We start from the raw sequence: 22149 nt of genomic DNA on the forward strand, positions 1-22149 counted from the left end.
CGAAGCTATCCATTTACCACAGAGAAATTAGTGATAGAACTTGCTCATTGTTGTGGGAGGAACATCAAATCTTTTCAGTTCCTAAAACTGGTGTAAAGCTTATTGTCATGCGGTTTTTTTTTTTGGTAAAATACTCTTATTTCTTATTGTCATGCGGTTTCTTAAGTATTTTTTTTGGTAAAATACTCTTATTTCTTATTTTTTTTGGTAAATTATATAATAATCAATCAACCAAATGCTAAAGTACTAAACTCTATTGTCATGTTCTTAGGCAGTAGCTACTGGCAAAGATAAGTTGGCTGGGGCCGAATGCAGTATTATGGACAAGATTTCCTCTGCAGAAATTGAAGCCGTTGCCAGTATGAATTCTTTTGGGCCAGAAAATCATTCATTTGAATTATAACAAAGCTGAAATGAGATAGGGTTTAAGAAATAAGAAATGCTTTTTTTTTTACCAAAAATAAATGAAGGGCCCAACCGGGTTCGAACCGGTGACCTCTTGATCTGCAGTCAAATGCTCTACCACTGAGCTATGGACCCCCTTTGACTACTGCCAAGGATTATACTATTTGGTAATATTTAATCCAATCTTGCAACCGTTAAGGTTTAACATGATACACCTTACACCTTTAATGCTAGCCATTCTAAATTATTTTTCCCATTTTATAATATATGCTTCTCAATATTGATTACATCATGTTGCTATAACCTACCAACTATGCTGATTATATCACCAGAAAAATAGACACCTCAAACAAATACGTAAAGTATAATTAATTAGATACCATATTTTTCTCTAATTTGCACTCTTCATACATAAATGTTAATCTTGTAAATGAAAACAGTATGGAATATTGGATTTGAGAGAAATCTAAAAGAGATTTTTATTTTTTATGGTAAAAATTAAAAGAGACAAATTAAACAGTTCTAAGATGTAAATTAATTGTATTAGGCATTGCCTAATATAATAGGCTTAAGGCTCAAGGGTATAAGAAAAGAGCAGACATGCAGACATGCTAAATTTGTTGCTTATATCAATCAAATCTTGACCAGAACCTTGACACAATCTGGTTGCTTCAACAGCTCAAATGCCTTGTTTATATCTTCTAGCTGAACTTCATGAGTCAAGAGTTCATCAAGATGGATTTCCTGTGGAGAAAAGGAACATCATTCCATCTTACTTTTATGCTGCAATATCTTTGAAAGTAATCTACAGGTTGATTAATCTGAAAGCTAGACAACATTAATTGAATTAGAGTAATACCTTATTTCTGCATTTTTCAAGAAGAATGGGAAGGTCAGATATGGTTTTGATGCCTCCATAAACACACCCCTTTAAAGTTCTGCCACACAGAAGGGGTAGGAAATTTATCTGCAGGCTTTGATGATCTCCTATGCCCATCAGAATGGTTTTTCCTGTTCCCTGTCCACCACGCAGTACATCAAAATCTTGGAAAATATCAATCCATCAGCAGAAAAATGGTCAATTTGCATGTAGACAGGAGTATGATTTATAGCATAACAATACAATGTACATACTATTTTTGTGGATTCAATGGCTTCATTGACCAATGGTGCAACCCCAGAGCACTCAAAGCTATAATCCACACCCTTTCCATCAGTTAGGGCTCGAACTGATTCACAGATAGAATATTTATCTGAACCATCAGGGTTTATAAAATCTGTCATTCCAAAAACATGTCCGTTCTCCTTTTTTCTTGGATTCTTGTCTATACCAATTATCTTAGTTGCACCTTGAATTCTAGCTCCCTCAACGACCTGAAAATTTAAGCACAAATTTCCAATTGTTTAATGTTCATGCATGTTCAGCTTCAGCAGTATCCCAACAACGATATATAGTGAACCTTGAAGATTGAAACTCTGGGAATATGTAACTAAAGGCTGAAAATACATTCCCCTAATCCAACAGTTCCAAGACCGAAAACAGCTACGCTTGAACCCTCCTCAACCTTAGCATCTTTCCAAGCTGCCCCGAATCCAGTTGAATATCCACATGAAAGGAAGCTAGCATGCGAAGGAGCTATGCTCGGATGAATCTTGACGACATAATTCGCATTTATAACCATATATTCAGACCATGTGGCACAGGAAAATGTGTGGTACAAACTTTGGCCTCTAATGGACATTCTTGAAGTGCCATCAAGCATTAGGCAGTTCAAGGTTAACGGGTAAGTTAGGCATAAATTAGTGTTCTCGGATGTGCAATTCTCACATGTTTGACACTCTGCGACATAGGTCGGAATCACAACATCTCCCTGTTTTAGCCCATTGACTTCCTCACAGATGCTCTCCACCACCCTGCAATTGCATAGCAAACATTTTGTAAAAGGTCATTGAACATTGCTAAATGGACCATGACAAGTATTTCACATAATGAAATCTCTCAGTCAAGGTTGTTCTCATTGATTGCAGTAGTCATATGACCATGAAGGAAATACAAGCAGAGGACGTTACCCAACACCTTCATGCCCCATGACTCGAGGGAAAAGAGGCTGATAGAGGGAAAACAAAATCTCATCAAGAAACGATATCAGATAACTGATTCAAGAAAAATGATGAGAATCAAATAGTATAATTGAAGTAAAATCAATGAGGAAAAGAATACTAACACTTGGGAATCCTCTGGTTGACAATATGTCACTGTGACAAACACTGGCACATAGCATTTTAACTCGAACTTCAGATGATTTTGGTGGCTCTACTTGTATCTCTTCAACCTTTAATGGCTCCCCTTTTCCCCAACATACTATTGCTGCCATGTTACTCCAAAGGACAAGCATGAGAGATATCAGAGTTGCAAAAAATAAAAGAAAATAAGAGTAATCCCAACCTTCTGAATTTAATGAAAAACAATAACTTAAAACAGTTTTAATCAAAACAACTTTGCTAAATTCTAAGCTAACTTTGCATGTTATGAGTTGTGAACTGCTGTTTGACATTGTTAGGCATGGCTTTGCTGGTGTTAAACTTAACAATTGAACTGTGGCTTCAGAAGAGAAACTAACAAAAGTAAGAAGATTGTTGCTGAATCTCTATCTGCAAAATATATTCTTATATGAACACATAAAGCAGGCTAAGTACCAAGAAAAAGAAAAGGCCGGCTACCCTCTGATCATATCTGAAAAATAAAACCTGGTATCATATGTGGATTAAATGTTGATGTATTTTCAAAACAAAAATTATGTCTTTTCATATGAAAAATTATGACTATTGAAAGTCACATCAATTAAAATATGATTTCACCTATAGGCATAGGGGATTCAAACCTAGCTGAAATTAGAGCAATTCGGGAAGCTTTCTTGTTGTTTATTGCATCAAAATGGAATCAATCACAGAGTCTGATAATTGAGAGTGACTCATGTAATGCTGTTAAATGTGTGAACAAACCTATGGAAGCACCCTGGAGATTAAGAAAGCGGGTTGTTCATATTGAACGATTGAAAAATGATGTAAGAAGATGGAAGGTGAGGCACACTTTTAGAATGAATAACACACTGGCAGATCGACTTGCGAAAGCTGGGGTTCAACGCACAGAGGACCTGGTGACTATGCTGGAATAGCCCTCAACCTTTGGTGTCACTGTTAAAGTGAGGAAGGAACCCAGGTAATGTGGAAAATTCTCTCTTTTTTGGGGCCGAGACTTTTCTGAGAATTGGGTGCTGCTGTGTGGGTGTGCTGACTGTGGAAGCTGCTGCGATTTGGTGTTTTGTGGATGAATGAGAACAATTTCCACATCTGTCATAATTTTGTATGCTTTTGGAAGGTGTTTTAGGGGTGTTGATGATTTGCAATGTGTTATGGTGACACTAATTTCAGGCAGAGGGATGTGATTTCTTTGGTTTCTGATACTTGTGTGTAAAATGTATAGGTTCTTCAAAAAATTATGTTGAGGGACATGGGATCTTATTTTGTTCATATGCTTGGCAGGGTCACTTTGACCTTCTGCAAAAAAGGTATGATAGCCATGAGAGGATGTTGGAACTCTAGGCTTTATTAAGGAAAATAGAATCTTTTGTTAAATGTACAGTTTCTGCTGAGATAATATGATGTAATCCTTCTTTCCGAGCATAACAGATAAGGATTAACTTACTTTGTTTCGACTCAAGGGAGTGTTTTTGCCCCTCTCGAGAGTTATGTATAATGAAATTTCAAAAAAAAAAATGTTATTTCACATAATATGAAATAGTATGATTATTAGCTCGTAGGTGATTTTTTAAGTGAAAAGTTATATTAAAATACTTTTAAATCCAAATGTTAAGGGATAATTAAAAAACACCATTGTTAAAAATTTTTGATATGGAAAAGTTAATTTTTTACTTTTTTACTTAACTGTTATCTCGTACGGGAGGAATGTTTTCTATCAATTGTCATGTGGGAATCTGACCCACCAAAACCTGGCAAATGGCAACGATATTCGTCTAAGTTTGATTGTTAAGATAACAAGATAATTTTGAAAATGACATAAATATGTTATTGCACCATCTGTAAGTAGCCGACATATTTGACAAAACAGCAACCAATAATTACTTACAAAACTTTTACTCCTGTTTCTTGCTTTTTGATAGGTTTGTATTGCATGATTTGCATGAGTGGCTTAACTTTGCAGCGTGATTATTGAATAATGGTTTTTTCCTAACCTTAATTTTGCTTTAACTCCTGCTCGCAACTGTTGGCATGGTCTTATATGATATGACTTGTCAAAGCTCTCCCTACTTTCTTGCAATCTCCGACGGCACATTGTGTTGCTGTACGAATGGCTTTAATTCAGAAATGGGTGGTCATCAGCTCTCAAAGTTAGTTTGTCAGTTTCCGTAATTAAGCTGGTGATCGGTGAAGCATGGGGTCTCCCGGTTTTCCGCCGCGTGCTCCTCGTTTATTGTCCTTGAGCTTTCATAAATGTGTACCATCCCAAACTGACCTAAAACTAGTAATATAAATAGGCATTCATAATCATATTTTTCCCTACAATAAACAACACTTAAATAATAATAATAATGTTAGTCAAAATTAGACATCCACGTTTTACTCTTTGTATAAAAATTCTTACCATAAAAAATTCTTGTGCATATGATAAGAAGTAACTTGAGTTATACTCCAAACTGATTGCAAAATTGAGTCTCTCAACACAAGTTGACAAGCCTAACATGGAAGTTGAGTTAAGAAGAAATCTTATCACAGATTGCTTCACTGAAGATTCCCGAGACAAAATCACGAGGAAGATTAGATAGCTATTCTAATCTTCGAAATGATATATCCTCCTCCCTTTTAAATTTCATATTCAATTAGCTTTTTATTCCTTTGCTGGCATTATAAACTGGTTTTCCATGGTACACCTTAACTTTGTTGCTTCATGGCCTTATTCCTTTGCTTGAATCGTACATTAGTTGAAATTAATTTTTGATATAATATTTTATTTTATATTTTAAGCCTTTGTAAACATAAGAAGTCAAAAGAGATTCTCAACTTGACATCAAGAAGTATTCTTTTCGACCTAATGTGAAAGAGAATAACACAACATTTATATAAGCGCTGCATATTGAATAAGCAAATTATAACCAAAGCTACCACCTATAGTGTAATGTTGGGTTCTACCAAAATAGGAGTAATACAGTCCAAATGATAACCATAAAGCTGCGGCTAAAAAAGCGTTTCTTTGCAAATATTACAAGACAATTAAGCAAAAGTTAACAAACAGTGAATAGCATATTCTCATTTATGGAACTTTTTAATGCATTACAAGTTGATTGACGTAATCCCCAACGGTGCTAGCTGTAACACCTTTATTAAATGTGAATTAAAACTTAGAATATAAGTGTATTTGTCACTCATATAAATCAAATCTTGATCAAAACCTTGACACAATCTGGTTGCTTCAACAACTCAAATACGTTGTTTGCTTCTTGCAGCTGAATTTCATGAGTCAATAGTTCGTCAAGCTGTATTTCCTGTGAAGAAACAGGACCATTATTTTTGTAAGGAACTCCACTCAATTCAATTAAAAAAACATTTGTGATAGACATTTGACCCCACTAAATTGAAGTGATCCTGGCAAAAAAAATTAATTAGTCCATCGAGGCACTCACCCTATTTTTACATTTTTCATAGATAATCGGAAGGTCAGATTTGCCTTTGAGCCCTCCAAAAATCGACCCCTTCAAAGTTCTGCCAAGGAGAATGCCTATAAAATTTATGTTTACACTTGAATGTTCTCCTGCTCCAATCTGTATGATCTTTCCTGCTCCCTGACCACCACAAAGTAAATCAAAATTTTATGTCTCCAATCACACATCTCAATAATTAAAAGCTTGAAATTCCAATTTAGAAATTTTTAGTTTAAATTCTGTACCAGTTTTGTGGCTTCAATGGCTTCATTGATGAGGGGTGGAACCCCAGTGCATTCAAAGCTGTAGTCCACACCCATTCCACCAGTTAAATCTTTGACCAATTCGGCAATACATCTATCAGAGTCATCGGGGTTTATGAAATCTGTCATTCCAAAAGCTCGTCCCTTTGCTTCTTTTCTTGGGTTCTTGTCTATGCCAATTACTTTAGTGGCACCTTGGCTTTTGGCTCCCTTGATCGCCTGCAAATTAAATATATTCATTTATATATGAAGGACAAACTGATTTCAATCTCTTTCAGATATTTTCCTAGACCATTTGTAGATCCGAATTTGATAACTATGATTTTAAAAATAAAAAACATAAAACAGAGTAAAAGGGTAAAAGTGTGAAGCTACATACGCCTAATCCAACCGCTCCAAGACCAAAAACAGCCACAGTTGAGCCCTTTTCAACCTTAGCATCCTTCCAAGCTGCCCCATATCCGGTTGAAAATCCACATGAAAGGAAGCTAGCATCCGATAGTGGTATGCTGGGGTCAATCTTGAGGACAAAGTTGGCATTGATAACCATGTATTCAGACCATGTGGAGCATGAAAATGCATGGTAGGCAGTTTGGCCTCCAATGGACAATCTCGAAGTACCGTCCAGCATTAAGCCATTGTAACTTAAAGGGTATTTTAAGCATAAATTTGTCTTTTCAGACATACAGTTCTCACATGTTTTACACTCTGCAACATAGGCTGGTATCACGATGTCTCCTTCATTTAGTCCACGCACGTCATTTCCAAAGCTCTCAATCACCCTGCAATAATTGTTGCCAGGCTGTATTACTTTGAAATTATCGGTAATGGCAACTAAGCAGTATATCAAATATTTGTTTGTAAACCTTCACATATGTCATGAATTTGAGGAAAAGAAAGCTGAAATATGGGAAAAAAAGTCTGTATGTATAAATCTGGAAAGGACTTACCCGACGCCTTCATGCCCCATAACACGAGGAAAAGAAGGCTGAAAGGATGGACAAAATACTTAAGAACAATTAGTATCTGACTAACCTAAAGTTAAAAAACTGTGAGGAATCAGTGATAGATTGAATAACAATGATGAAGAGAAAGAGTACTGACAATTGGGAATCCATTGGCGAACAATATATCAGTGTGACAAACACTGGCATATAGCATTTTAACCCGAACTTCGGATGATTTTGGTGGTTCAACTTGTATCTCTTCCACCTTCAACGGCTCATCCTTTCCCCAACTTACTATGGCTGCCACACGTTATTTCAAAGCAAAAGCATCGGAATTGAGATTGAGAGACATATCAATGAAACTGATTAAATTCCCAGACATATCAATGTATGTATGTGCGTGCTTCTGCTCTGTAGAACCAATTAAGAGAGAGTTTACCTTTGCAGGTTAGGACTTGGGAGTTGGCGTTGGGCATCGTTGGAGACCAAGACTTTGGAGGGATCAAAGCAGCTTAAGAGTTGACCTTTTGTTTGAAGAGAGATACAACGAACCATGGCTGTTAGCTATGATATTTATAACAAGTGTGGTCAGATATTATGACATAGTGCAGCGCTAGCTGTCTAACTTATCTGCAAAATAATTGCCATTGCATACGTCAACATGAAAGATATTCAAACAAATTGGTTGCCAAAATCGAATCTTTTCTATTCTTCAGAAAAGGCTAAATATTTGTTCTCAATGTGACATAGCAGGAACTTTTTAGAATTTCCCATTACTTACTATTTAGTGTGCAGTATTAGACGTGGTTACTCTCATGGTAGATTTACTTTTTTTATATATTTTAATTTTTAAATATTTAAAAATTTATTAGTTGAAGTATGATATCTTATTTAAAAATTAAAATTCGAATTCTTCTTCTCTCAATTAAAAAAAAAATTCAACTCTTTGCATTTTTTTTTAAGCTACGTATCTAAAACTAGAATCATATATATGTGTTATAAAATATAATTTTAAAAAATAATTATAAAAAAAAGTATTTAGAGAAAGTAGGAAAATCTTATTCGAGAATGTGTATTTACAAATGAATTGAAAGATCTATTGATTTGAATGGATTAACTATTAATCTTAATTTAATTTAATCTACATGTAAATCTTTTTTTTTTGAAAATTAAAATCATTTCATTGACTGAATAGGATAAACCCTTTACAAAAGGAGACAAAGTATTCTGATTTAGTCAATCTTAATATTCTGTTATCAACCTACTTTACAAAAAAATAGCTAGACGCATGAAAAAATCATTGAACAACATTCACATAAGCTGATTCATTCTCAGCAATACATCCCAATAGCTCCATACCTGAATTTCTTTTGAAAGTTTATCAATTACGTCCAAGGTTTCTTTTGGAGTTTTTGTTTTCTCTTTCTAATCATCTTGTATATTTACTCTTTAGGTTAGTAAACACATCTAGCAACTAGTTTGCTATGTTTTGTACATGAATTATCTTTTGAACTTCAAGTTCACATTGATTTGTGCAACGATCAAAACTAGATAATAGTAATGCATTTCAAAAAAAATTTTTTTCCAACTGCTTATTTTCTCTTCCTAATGTTGAAAAAACTGTTTCATCAAAATGATAATCGGCAAATCTTACTGTGAATAAATCTCTTGATAATGGTTTTAGATATTTAATTATAAATGGAGGTTCATATATAACATATATTCCTAACCTCCTTTGATGACCAATCTTTGTGCATTATGGTGGAGTAATTAAGACATATATCGCACATCCAAATATTCTTAGATGAGAAATATTTGATTCATGATCATAAACCAATTGTATAGGGGAAAGTTTATGATAACTCATTGGCATGATGCGTAAATGTGTTACTACATCTAAAATGACATGCCCTTAAGCAGAAATGGAGAGTTTAGTTTTCATAAACAATGACCTTACAATTAGTTGAAAGTGTTTAATAAACAATTTTGCTAGACCGTTTTGTGTATAAATATGAGTAATAGGCTGTTTAATGGTTATTTCAACTAATATACAATATTCATTAAAAGCTTAAGATTGTAAATTCACCAACATTGTAAAAGGTGAATAATCTTTATTGCATAATTGGAAAAAAGTGCTTGCAAACGAATTATTGCAAATGCCAGATTGCAAGTTGATAATAAACATACATGTTATCATCTAGTTGATGCATCTATTAAAACTGTAAAATATCTAAATGGTGTACAAGGTGGATATACGAATCCATATATATCACTTTGAATATGATTTAAAAAATGTAAGAGATTTAGTCTCAACTTTAGCTAGTGATTACCTTATAATTAATTTGCCTTTAAAGTGAGTAGCACATGAGAATTCATTGGATTGAAAAATCTTTTAATCTTTCAATGGATGAGTACATGTATTTTTAATAATTTTTTACATAATTATTGATTTGGGATGGCCTAACCGGTCATGTCAAACATTAAAATCATTTATAAACTTATGGTTTACTATACTATGAGTTTCAATCATTCTAATTTTTGTGCAGTACATTCCATAAGATAAAACGAGTAATTTTTCCAATACACATTTTTTTTACTTAATAATAGATATAATATAAAGGTATTTAGTATCTTTGTTATTCGTTATCTTAGTATGATATCCATTCAGACAAAAAACTTGATAATTTTTTTTAAAACTTAGTAGAAAATAATGCATCCTCTATTATGAACTTTGTTCCTCTAAGTAGTAAAAGATTGACTCTTCTATAACTTTTAATTAATCTTGTACTACTAGATATTGTATTGACATAAGTTTTTTCCATTATCAAGTGGGAAAAATATTTCTTATCTTTAAATATAATGTACATTGTAGCAATGTCCGGTAGGCATATATTTACATAATTGATCTTGGATCCAACAAAATGAATATCAATATTTTTCTTTAATACATAATAAGAAACTTATAAATTAACATAAAAGAACATTAAATATATAATTTATTAATTAAAAGGTATAATAAAAACATATCATTTAAATATAATAAGAATATATAAAAATATCTTCATGATAAAGTTATACTAAAACATACTCACAAACTATTAAAAAATTTCTATCTTAAATATTTCTATTACGAATCAAATGATCAATTCCTCTTTTAAGATGGAGAAAAAAATCTGTAACATCTTGATGTGTTATATCAACTTGATCATGGTCAAAATCATTTTGAACAAAATTTACTTCAATATTTTTTTTCTCTTTTAGCTTTCAATGATGTTTGATAAAGTTCCATATTTTTTTCTTTTAGCATTCAATGATGTTTGATAAAGTTCAACAAGAAGTTTTGATGTACTACAAATATGTGACCTATGGCCTTTCATATTCATGCCACATTGATGACAAAACATTTTCTATATTCCTTTTATTTTGTATACTTGTTTTTTTTTTTTATATCTCTTCACTATTCATCCACTTCTAGTGGATTAAAAGTATTCATTCATTTTTAGTGGATTAAAAGTATTCATCATTTTCTGGTGGGTTAAAAGTATTCATTCACTTCTGTGTGGATTAAAAGTATACATCTACTTCTTGTGGGTAAAGTTATACATTCACTTCTAGTAGGTAAAGTTATTATTGTAATTAGAATAGTGATTAATGTAGATTATTATGACGACATTTTTCATAACCATGACTATAATTGTTAAATGATGCACATTTACTTTAAAAAATAGACAAATTCATAATTTTTCATTTTTAGCTTGTTATTTTGCTCAATAATGAAAATACTACATGATAGCAAAATTCACATTAAGGTTGATATTTAAGAATGAAAACATCAAAGAGATATCAAGTCATTTAACTGATTTGCTAAAATCAGAAATCAAAGACTAACTATTGAAATCCTTTTGAAGCTTGGAGAAGATGAAAACAAAATAATACCAACATTTACCTAATTGGCTAAATTAGAAATCAAAGAATAACCATTGAAATCATTTGAACCTTGAAGAATAATCATCGAAATCTTTTGAACCTCGAAGATGATGAAAATAAAATAATATCAAAACATCATGCTGATAATGTATTATCAAATATAACTTGAAAGAACAACTATAAGATAAAGTATTTAAAGGGAGGAAGAAGATCTTATTCAAGTGTGTATTTATAAATGAAATTGAAATATCCCATACTTTGATATGGTGATAAATAAAGTTGATCGGATGCAAATTGAGGTCAATTAAAATGTTTAAAAGTGATAAAAGACGAAAGGAGTAGTTTAGGATAAAATATTTCGTAAGTGAGAAAATAATAATAAAATAATAATAATTTTATCAGAGGAGAATTTGTGAGATAAAAGGCGATTTGAAAGTCAAGTGAGGCATGATAAGGTATTTTGGGTATCAAGGAGACAAGATAAAATTTTTAGAATAAAATAATATTTTATTAATAAAATAATATTAAAATATTAATATTTAGGCTGATGTCGAAATCAGTCATGAAGAAGGATCATATGGTTGATCCAAGTGGGGGAGAAGATGACAAGCCCGACTCTATAAAAATAATTGTCATGACATACATGTGATGGATAGCATGTTTGCATGCTAAGAGAGTCTCGAAAAATTTACAAAAGTCGATATTGTACCTAGACGTACAACAAAGTTAATTTAAGCCTCGAACTAGATCAAATAGAGAATTCACGATGAAATTAAGAATTTTAAAGTCCCAGAATGGTTTAATATGGTGATTCGGAGTTCGAGGATCAATTTGGAGTCAAACCAAAATTTTCGCTATCTATGGGGTCATTTACCACTTGGGGACAAAATGAGAATTTTAGAAAAGATTTTTTTGGCCTCATTTGACTTATTAGAGTATAATTTGACTTATTGGAGTAAGATTTGAGGTTTAGAAGTGAAAAATTTTAATTTCGGTATAATTTGGAGTAAAAGGGTAAAATGGTAATTTTGCCACTCGAAGTCGAAAATTTAATTTTTGAAAGGATTTGATGAATTTCCAAATATCCTCCTGTGCAAAGTCATCAATTTGTTCAACTTCAAGTCTTCAACCTTGCTGGTTGTACATAAGAGCCCCGATTTGCATTTTTCTGTAGTGTTGATTTGCTTTTTTCTGTAAGTGTGTTGATGAATGGAATTTGAGTTATTTCACCAAAAAAGAAAAAAATATATGTACAATTCGAGTCATTTGGTCTATATGCCCTGACCATTTCCGGAGATTGGGACTCCATAGAAGCCATATTTTCCGTTTACAGGTGGCTAGGAAGCTTACAAGCAAAGAGCTTGGATTCTGAGGTTGTTTGCTGCATCTCTTGAAAGTTCTTTGAATCTCATCTGTTAAATCCAAGCAAAGAATTTTTACTAAAAAAAAATCCAAGCAAAGAACTTTTATTAAAAAAAATCCAAGTAAAAAAATTCTCATCTTTTAATACGTTTTCACAGTCTGTGAATCTTGATTTACTTATCTTCGATCTATCCACATTTCCCCCATGGACCGTATGAAGTGACAAGAAAATAAAATATCATCACTCTTTTCCTCCACGGCTGTAACACCAAAAACAAAGGTTATCACCATTTGTATTGTAAGACATACACCATGCGTTCTGATTCTTAGAAAGCATTTAGTAGAAATGCCATTAAGAATGAATAGCCATAAAAAACCTTGGATTTTCAGTGGTATATATGGGACATATTTCAAATAAAATATTCCTTAGCTAAATAAAAGTCAATTATCCGAAAAGAAACAAATATTTACTATAATATTTTTTAATAAAAGTTCTTTTTTTTTGTCTACTATAAATAAATTTTATAGGCCCAAGTTACCAAAATGCTGAAGAAAAGGAATCAACCACCAATCAAACTTGCCCATTTTCTAACCCATCAGACAACACACAGATGCTGGGTTGAAATTAAGGTGAAAAAATGGCTTTGCAAAAGATAAACAGTTAGACACAGTCAAGAACTCAAAATACAATGAAAATAAGCAACAAAAAAAATCTAAGAATTTAGGTAGAGTCATCTCCATCCTTCAAAAATCTCATTACTCACAAAAGAGGAAGAATCATCTCCATCCTTCAAAAATCTCATTACTCACAAAAGAGGAAGAAATATCATGACAATGACATGACATGATAAGAACAACTAACCATTTTATTCAATGAATTACATCAATCAGTTAAGTAACCTAGNTAAAACATCTTTATGATAAAATTATACTAAAAATACCAACAACTTATTTAAGAAATTTCATTCTTTTATATTTTAATCACCAATTACATGATTAATTCCTCCTTTAAGGTGGACAAGAAAAACAAGTGTCATATTAACTTGATCATGGTTGAAATCATTTTGAACAAAATTTGTTTCGATATTTTTTTTCTTTTAGCTTTCAATAATGTGTGATAAAATTCAACAAGATGTTTCAATGTATAATAGATACGTGATCAATGGCCTTTCATGCCACATCAATGACAAACATTTTCTATATTCCTTTTTTTTTGTCCATTTTTATCTTTTTTTTTATATTTCTTCACTACTCATCCATTTCTAGTCATTAAATGTATCCATCCACCTATGTTTTATCTTTTTCTTATATTTCTTCACTACTCATTCATTTCTAGTCATTAAATATATCCATCCACCTATGGTAAGTAAAGGTATCCATCCACCTTTTTGCTCGGTAAAAGTATTCGTCCACCTTTGGTGGGTATAAGTATCCATCCATCTTTAGTAGGTAAAGTTATCTATCTACCTCTCTGGTGGCTAAAAGTATCCATCCACTGATGGGTAAAAATATCCATCCGGTAAAAGTATTCATCCACTTTTGGTGGGTATAAGTATCCATCCATCTCTAGTAGGTAAAGTTATCTATCTACCTCTCTGGTGGGTAAAAGTATCCATCCACTGATGGGTAAAAGTATCCGTCCACTGATGGGTAAAAATATCCATTCACCTTCTGATGAGTAAAGATATCCATTCACTTCTAGTGAGTAAAGGTATCCATCCACCTTTCTGATGAGTAAAGATATCCATTCACTTCTAGTGGGTAAAGGTATCCATCCATCTTTTTGGTGGGTAAAAGTATCCATCCACTTCTTTAGTGGATAAATGTATTCATCCACCTCTCTTATGGGTAAAAGTATCTATAAAGGTATCTTTAGAACATTGATTAGTGTAACCATCATGACTGCAATTATTATGACAACCTCTTGCACATGTATAACCATAATTATTAAATTATGTTGTATTTATTTTAGGGAATGGACGAAGTTCATGACTTTTCATTAGTAGTTGGTTATTTTGGTCAATCATAAAAAAAAATATGAAATCCAAAACAAAACATATTTCAAATTATCCAAAATATAATATTTTTCACCTATTATAAAAATGGATATTATACAAAATCAATTTCATATGTTCAATTCAAAATATATTATGCAAAATCTCATAGTATTAAAGATAGATTTACATGTGTTGAGCAAAATTATACTCAGAATTCAACAAAAAAAATCATATATTAAGAAAATCATATTCCAAAACTATAGCAAAGATATCATATATAATTATATATATTTCCATGCTCAACCTGATTTAATAAATCAAGGGATAAAATTTGATAAATACTATATGATAGCAAAATTCACATTAAGACTAATATTCAGGGAATGCAAACACCAAAAAGATATCAAGTTACTTACCTGATTTGTTAAAATCAAAAATTAAAAACTAACTATTGAACTCTTTTTGAAGTCTGGAGATAATGAAAACTAAATAAAACCAAAACTTAAAAGATGATGAAAACTAAATAATACTAAAACTTAAGAGATTAGAGAATCGTACTGATAACATGTTATAAAATATAACTTAAAAGAATAACTATGAGAGAGTATTTAGAGGAAGTAGAAAGATTTTATTCGAGAGTGTGTATTTATAAATGAAGTGAAGGGTTTATTTATAAGCTAATAACCTCTTATATAGATTGAATTTACAAGATGAAGATAATTGCGAAGAGATTTGATTTGGATGGATAAAAATATTAATTTTAATCTAATCTAATCTAATCTACATGTAAATCAAGATATACATAATCAAATATAAAAATTTAAATCAAATTACACTCCTGTGTCTAACCTATTAAACTGTTTAATCTATCTAAACTATATAATCTAAACTCTTAAATTGTGACATAATAGACATAATAAATGATTCATTTATGAACAGCGGTAAAATTAACTACAAATTGGCATGTAGGTTTATGACATCTAGACCATAATTGTGGTTTTTATTGTTTAAAAAGAATAAAATTATAAACTGAATTAAAGTTGAGATCAAGGTGTTACAAAGAGATAGTCCAAGACTTAAAATTTAAAATATAAATTGTAAGACAAGCAAGATGAGTTTTATAAAATAAAAGAATATTATTTACTTATTTTCATTGTGTGATCCTATATTACATGTGTAATTAAACAAAAATGATTCTTATATGGTTAAATCTGAACGGAAGGCTGCAGGCAACCAATTTTGAATTCAAATAACGTGTAGGAACAATAAATTATTTCCCGTTGTGAAAATTGAATAAAAGGACATTTGCAACGAAAGTTGACTTCAGCTTCAAATTTTGTAAAAAAAAAGTCAAATCAAAGCAATGGCTGCACAGCTCAGGCAATAATAAGAAAAGGACAGTAAAAGCCAGCATTGAAACCTAGACTTTTGCTTATGAGATAATAGCAATAAACTATGCTGTGAAAAAGAAAGAACGAATAATAAGAACAAGCATATCATATGTAGAATATATAAATTATGGTAATGATCTGCTAACATCCACAAAGATTATTATAGATTTGTGCTCATTGCTAATAGAGTCGGTGTCATTTGTTTCCTTGTGATGGAATTCAAACTTTGACCCTGTCATAGACCAGGTCTAGAGTCTAGCGTGGGTGATCACCTGAGTGCTCCACCCAGCTGAGGCTGAGCACAAGAGCTCCTTGAAAATTGTAAGGTTTGCACCCTGGTCAGCAAACCCTTCCTCTCCCCTAACCTCTATTTCCATCTGAGCATGTATCCTTGCCATACAAAAGAAACATCCATCCAAGACCATTTCTCATGAATCTCAGTAATCAATTTCACTTCTATACAAATAAAAACTAAAAACGGCATAGTATGAAAATAATCAGTTTCATCACAAGGGGCTAAGTACTGATATTGGAAGATACAAGTTCTAGGTAATGCTCCCGGCTTTCTCTTCATTTCTTTTTGACAATACATGATACAACTATAATCTGAATTGTCTACATTGGCACAAGACTGTTTAACTTATATGTATCTGCATCGCAGATAGTGTCGATCAAATACAAAATTTACCAACTACTCAATTGTTTCTGGATTTTCGAATTATTAGAAGATTTACCCCCTTTGTCTTTGTAAGAATTTCTAGAGGCAACACTCTTCCGTCCTCTACGTGCTGCTGCCATTGCACGTCGTCTCTGCTTGGCCAAGCTCTTCATAAGTTCAGCATCGTTTTCATCAGCATTCTGATTATCTTCCTCCTGGAAGAACAAAACAAACATCAGAAATCCACTTAACAAAAAAAAAGCCAACAACAAGAATCATATTTTAATTTAATGGTGAATGAGGCAAGAAAATCATTTGAGACGTGAGAATTAACAAAATAGTTTTCAGTCCCACCCCACATTTCCCTTTTCTCCAAATAAAAAATGTAAAGAAGAAACAAAACAAAACAACAAAAGAGGCTACTCAACAAGGAAATTATTTTTCAACAGACCAATTTAGTTAGTTAAACAAGATCAAAGGAAAACAGAGTGAATAGCAGCAGCACAACTGATTGATGTGTCGGAAAAATTAAAATGATGTCCAAACTAGAAAGAACTTTCTGTTTAGTCCAAAAGAACAGAAAATATAAAGTAAAAAACAGCAAGATTTTAGCCTTTTTACCAATGATTTGAACATTCACAAAAAGCCTGAGACCTATTTATGCTGCTTTCAGGAGGATCCCTAAGTTCATTAAGCACAATCAACTAGGATATGGACTACTCTATAAACATGTAAATTAATAAAAGAAAAAAGTGACAAGTAATTCAATGCCTTTATACAGAAGTGCAGGTTATATCTTCTTTAAACTTTAAGTAAAATAGGTTGGAGGAAAGACAAAGTAATAACACACCTCATTGCTTGAATTTTGTCCTTCAGGATTACCGGTTAGACCTGCTTCAAGGCTATGCTGGTTTTCATATCCTTGCTCTTCCTCATTACAGCTTGAAGTTGGCTCTTTCTGAATGATTTTTCAACAGAACATAAGACCTTCATCATCCGCAAACACACACACAAACAGAGTAATATCTAACAGAAAACGAAAGATCCACATGCATGCACAAAACTCTTCAGTTTGCATCAAACAGAGATAAAATTAAGTGTTTTATCCAAATCCTAAACATGCATGCACACCCACAAAACCAAGAGTGAAAACCTGGAACATGTATCTAAGCCAAAACTTTTGTCTCCCCCGTAGCTCAGTTCCCTCAATTCATTCACAGTTGGACTACAACTGTTATACCTATTATTTGATATTTGTTAATGCACCAATCTTATTTCATTGATCGTTGCTTTGTTAACAGCGAACCATAAAGCAATTATGAATTAGATCACTTCAACCACAACACAAGATCAAAAGCTCTAGAAGACCACACCTGATCCAAGTGCAAAGAATCAAAACCCTTTATGTTTGTTTGACATAACCCAGATTCATGTTCATCGTCAGAAACATCATCCCCCGCATTACCTTCAATGAACTGCATAAAATATCATTAACTGCAATCATTAAGTATGATATGATATATCCATTTTTTCCTTCTTATTTGAAAGAAGACTGTCCTATTTATGCTGCAAAAGCTCAAAGTCTCCAACTAGTTTCCAAAATTGGAGATGCACATCTAAAGGAAGAAGATTCCAAATCTATGATGAATGTCTAGAATAATAATTTACAAACATATATAAATAAGAAACAGAGCAAAGCCAATTATTGAAAAGCATGCTTCACCATACTTTCTCAATGTCATCCTGATCCTTTCTTGTGAATCCACTGGCAGCAAGTTCCTTGTCGAGAAAACCAGCAGTTTTGGCTATTGAAGAAAAGGAAGGCCTGCCGCTTTCATCCTCGTCTACCTCTGAACCATCAATATCATCAGACTGTTCTTCAAAGGACATGTTGAACCTATATAAGACATTGCGAAAAGATCATGTTTTAATAGCAAGGACCACAGTAGCTAAAGAGAAAGAAGAAAAATAAAGAATAGCCCCCATCAACTGCAGTAAAACACAGGGACCATCATCCACCAAAGAAAATGAGAGTAGAAGCACTGTTGTTGATATTATATTGCTTTGGACTAGAAAGAAGCAATTTATAAACACAAACAGAATTATACAATCAGTATAAGTAGTAGGTTTCTTAGTCCTTATCAGTAAGCTGAGTGCATAAGACAGATACTTCATACTTAACACTTCAATTAAAGCATGACTGTGCTACTGACTTATATGTATCTTTTTATTTCTCTGGTATCTACAGTTCATAAAGTGAATACTATATGAATGGCACTTTCCTGCAGGGTTAGGTAAAAGTATGTAATATGCACTTTAAAACTTCAACAGTCACCTTGAGCAATTGGTTGACAAAGACATTTTGGTTAACAAGATTTTGCCTAGTACTACCAATTTCTATTAGAAAAAGCATTGACTGACCTCTTGCCAAAAAACTTAAAGATGCATTCAATATCACGATCAAAGTACCTGAAAAATAGAAAGTATTAATAAGAATCTAATGTCTGATTCAAAGAAGCAGAAAGAGAACGAAAACTAGGAATAGCTTCAGAGAAGACAGTGCACATACATCTGTGCATTACGGTGTGACACAGATACCATTTGGGGAAAATCAATCATTGTCACCTTTTCATCATCATCAATCTACAAAGAAAACGGATTCCAAGTAGAAATTAAATAATTTTAAAAGAAAACTGGAACCTTAAGCTCACACAGGTATCTTTCTATTAACAAAAAAATAATAATTGACCTACATTTAACTTCATGATCATACTAAAGTTGTAAGCTAACAAGAAAACAACTAAAACTGCAAAGATGGGTCATGGGAGACCAAATAGGGCGCCTCAAATGCATACCATAATGTTAAACTCATTGAAGTCACAGTGAATGAGGCCATGTTCTGCCAGACGAACAACAAGGCCAATGATTGTATCAAAAACTGTCTCTGGGTTTTGCAACTGCTTCACCTGTACGCTGCATTAGGCAAATGAAACTAATAATGCAAACCATCTCAGCCATACCAAACTAACTCAAATAGACAGTGCAAAGGGTACTGGACAACTAAAGAGAGAAACTAGAAAAGAAAAAGGGAGGGCCAAAATAATAGTTATCAACACATGATGAAGATAAACATAGAGTTATCAAACAATGTTAACAGCAACCAAGTAACATTAAGAGTATGTCACCAATATTATTGATTTATTGTCACAACCATGAAATCTTTTAGACTCATTCTCTGAGAAAAAAATGAAGGATTTACAGTTCAAGGAGCAAAAAAATATAAATTCCAACTATCAATTTTGTTCATTCATTAAAATGATTGAACACAAAAGCCACTTGGCCTTCATGCGGCTGAATGCAATGCAAACAAATCCAGTGAATTAAAGAGAAACTCTTACAGTGGATAACCTTGGATAAGTGACATAACTACACAATGCCTGTTACAGTCCACGGCATTTGGTACAGGAAAACCATGCTCTTCCAGTGCCTGCATAATGAAATCACAAAATATAACGCCAATCCTGACCACTACAAGAAAGAACCGAAGCAAATAAACAGAAAATATAAAGAGAACCTTCATAAATGCAAATTCCTTGAGTGCAGCTAAGCGAGACAAATAGAGCCAGTTATAACTACTGCGATGCCTCAAGTAATCACGCTTAGATTTGACAGCCCGAAAGGAAGTTCTACCGAGTCTATGCAACTTCATTGCCATGACAGTACCATCTTCGCAGGCAACCTCAAATATATCTTGAACAAGCAAAAAATGAGACAATTTTAGTAACAGTTAGGAAATAGTAGATTACATAAACTGGTAGATCTAGATAGAAAGAGTTACCGGACTCTTTGCCAACCCCAATTTGACGACCAACTGCAGTGAAAACTCCGCGGTTGACCATGGTTTTAATGGCAAGGAAATCATAGCCAAGGTACGTAAGACGAAAACCGTCATCTAAATTTAAAAGAGAAAAAAAGAAAGCTTCAGAAGTTATTGAATAGCAAAACAAATAAGCTTCTGCTTGATTGTTGCATTTGCTACCTACTTTTTGCTAATTTTGCTTTTCTCTCCTTAAAAGTTAAAATATAGAAAGAAAATCATATTGATTAAAATAAACAAATGGCAACAATGTACACCAATTCCAACATAATTGTTCTGTATAAAATTAAAATCATGCAATTTGTTTTCCAATGAGATTATAACTATAATTCATTCAAACTATTACTTACTTTTGCATTGAAATGTGTTTATTTATTTTTAATTGACGAAAGAAAAATTAGGAGCAGAGAAAATAAACAAATGTTAACTAAAAAAAATAAAAGATAAAACGAACATTTAGAAGAGTCATGGTGCAGCAGCTTATGCTTGAGTAAATTCTTCAAGACCTTGTAAGTGCCTCCATGCCTAAAATTAAAATTAATTACATTTAATCATTGAAAAAAAGGAAATAATTATAAATAAGAATAATAATACAAGTAATTACTTGAGGGAAGCAATACGATCGATGAGGTCTGAAGGCACAATTTCATGCTGAAAAAAGTAAAATAAAATGGGTCACAAATTTTAATAATGAATTTAGAATTCTAAAAATAATAGAAACTAAAATCAGATGATTATATTAAAAAAATCATAACTCAAATCAGATGATTATATTAAAAAATCATAATTCACACATACGTTTCTCATGCCCATTTCGACGGCAGTTAGAACCCTAAAATCATCTTTGGAGAGATATCTCAAAACGTCTACGTCCAGCTTCATGGTCTGTTCTTTTTCGTATTCACTACAATTTTACTTCGAAACACAAGAATTCAGTTCAGAGAAAAAAAAAGAGGCAAATGGTGAAGATGAAGCGTCGAGTAACGGGTTTTAGTAACGGTATGAACAAAAAAATTTAACCTGAACGACCGAATGAGGCGCAGATTGGGAAGGTGCAGGTGCGGCGGCAAAGATGAAAGAGCAAATGACCGAATGAGGTACGGGTTGGGCAAGTGCAGATGCGGCGGCGAAGATGAAACAGCAAAGAGAGACTGTCAGCTGAGGTTGAAAAAATTTTGGGAATTTAGTTAGGCTTCTAAACAGTTAGATTAAAACATGTTGGGAACTTTGTTAGATTTCTGAATAGACAGAATAAAATTGATTTAGGGTTTAGGATGGTAAAACATAACAAGGATTATGTATTTAGGTTTTCTTATAAAATTTATTTTAAATGAAAAATATTTTACGAATTTTTTTAATAAAAAAATTTGATAAATGTTAATATTTAATTTAAAATATAAATATTTAAATTATTTAATTTTATTAAAATTAAAAAAATTAATAAATCATTGAATGTAATTAAATTTTTTATTTGTAAATTAAATAAATCTTATTATAGTAAACTTCACATAAATCATAAATCTGCATCCGAAAATTTGATTTATTAATTAATATATGATTTCTTACTTAAAAATAAAATTTAAATCTCCTCCCTTCTAATTATAA

General features: G+C 32.3%; 3 protein-coding genes and 1 non-coding gene across 5 annotated transcripts; all 4 read right to left on the reverse strand.

Annotated features, from left to right (window-relative positions):
* On the reverse strand, positions 469 to 540 carry TRNAC-GCA. The gene has a single exon. It is a non-coding gene; the product is annotated as a tRNA-Cys (tRNA).
* Positions 860 to 4009, reverse strand: LOC18599593 (alcohol dehydrogenase-like 2). The gene is made up of 6 exons (XM_018122429.1): positions 2631 to 4009; positions 2476 to 2513; positions 1918 to 2319; positions 1540 to 1780; positions 1265 to 1423; positions 860 to 1149 (listed from the first exon to the last, which is right to left on the reverse strand). The coding sequence occupies exons 1-6, from the start codon at positions 2958 to 2960 to the stop codon at positions 1039 to 1041; spliced, it is 1281 nt and encodes a 426-aa protein (XP_017977918.1). The 5' UTR covers positions 2961 to 4009; the 3' UTR covers positions 860 to 1038.
* On the reverse strand, positions 5591 to 7887 carry LOC18599592 (alcohol dehydrogenase-like 5). Its single transcript, XM_007029624.2, has 7 exons — positions 7772 to 7887; positions 7490 to 7632; positions 7336 to 7373; positions 6765 to 7167; positions 6368 to 6604; positions 6105 to 6263; positions 5591 to 5966 (listed from the first exon to the last, which is right to left on the reverse strand). The coding sequence occupies exons 1-7, from the start codon at positions 7806 to 7808 to the stop codon at positions 5856 to 5858; spliced, it is 1128 nt and encodes a 375-aa protein (XP_007029686.2). The 5' UTR covers positions 7809 to 7887; the 3' UTR covers positions 5591 to 5855.
* LOC18599591 (serine/threonine-protein kinase rio2) lies at positions 16441 to 21816 on the reverse strand. 2 transcript variants are annotated; one of them, XM_007029620.2, is made up of 14 exons: positions 21565 to 21816; positions 21343 to 21448; positions 21149 to 21195; positions 20999 to 21069; positions 20506 to 20619; positions 20242 to 20417; positions 20066 to 20154; positions 19523 to 19640; positions 19237 to 19310; positions 19089 to 19136; positions 18396 to 18564; positions 18041 to 18142; positions 17518 to 17625; positions 16441 to 16882 (listed from the first exon to the last, which is right to left on the reverse strand). In XM_007029620.2, the coding sequence occupies exons 2-14, from the start codon at positions 21424 to 21426 to the stop codon at positions 16694 to 16696; spliced, it is 1389 nt and encodes a 462-aa protein (XP_007029682.2). In that variant the 5' UTR covers positions 21427 to 21448; positions 21565 to 21816; the 3' UTR covers positions 16441 to 16693. The 2 variants fall into 2 exon arrangements, with proteins under 2 accessions (XP_007029682.2, XP_007029683.2); XM_007029621.2 differs by having other exon boundaries at positions 21343 to 21459.

The sequence above is a fragment of the Theobroma cacao genome, chromosome 5 (assembly GCF_000208745.1).
Source record: "Theobroma cacao cultivar B97-61/B2 chromosome 5, Criollo_cocoa_genome_V2, whole genome shotgun sequence".
Taxonomy (NCBI): domain Eukaryota; kingdom Viridiplantae; phylum Streptophyta; class Magnoliopsida; order Malvales; family Malvaceae; genus Theobroma; species Theobroma cacao.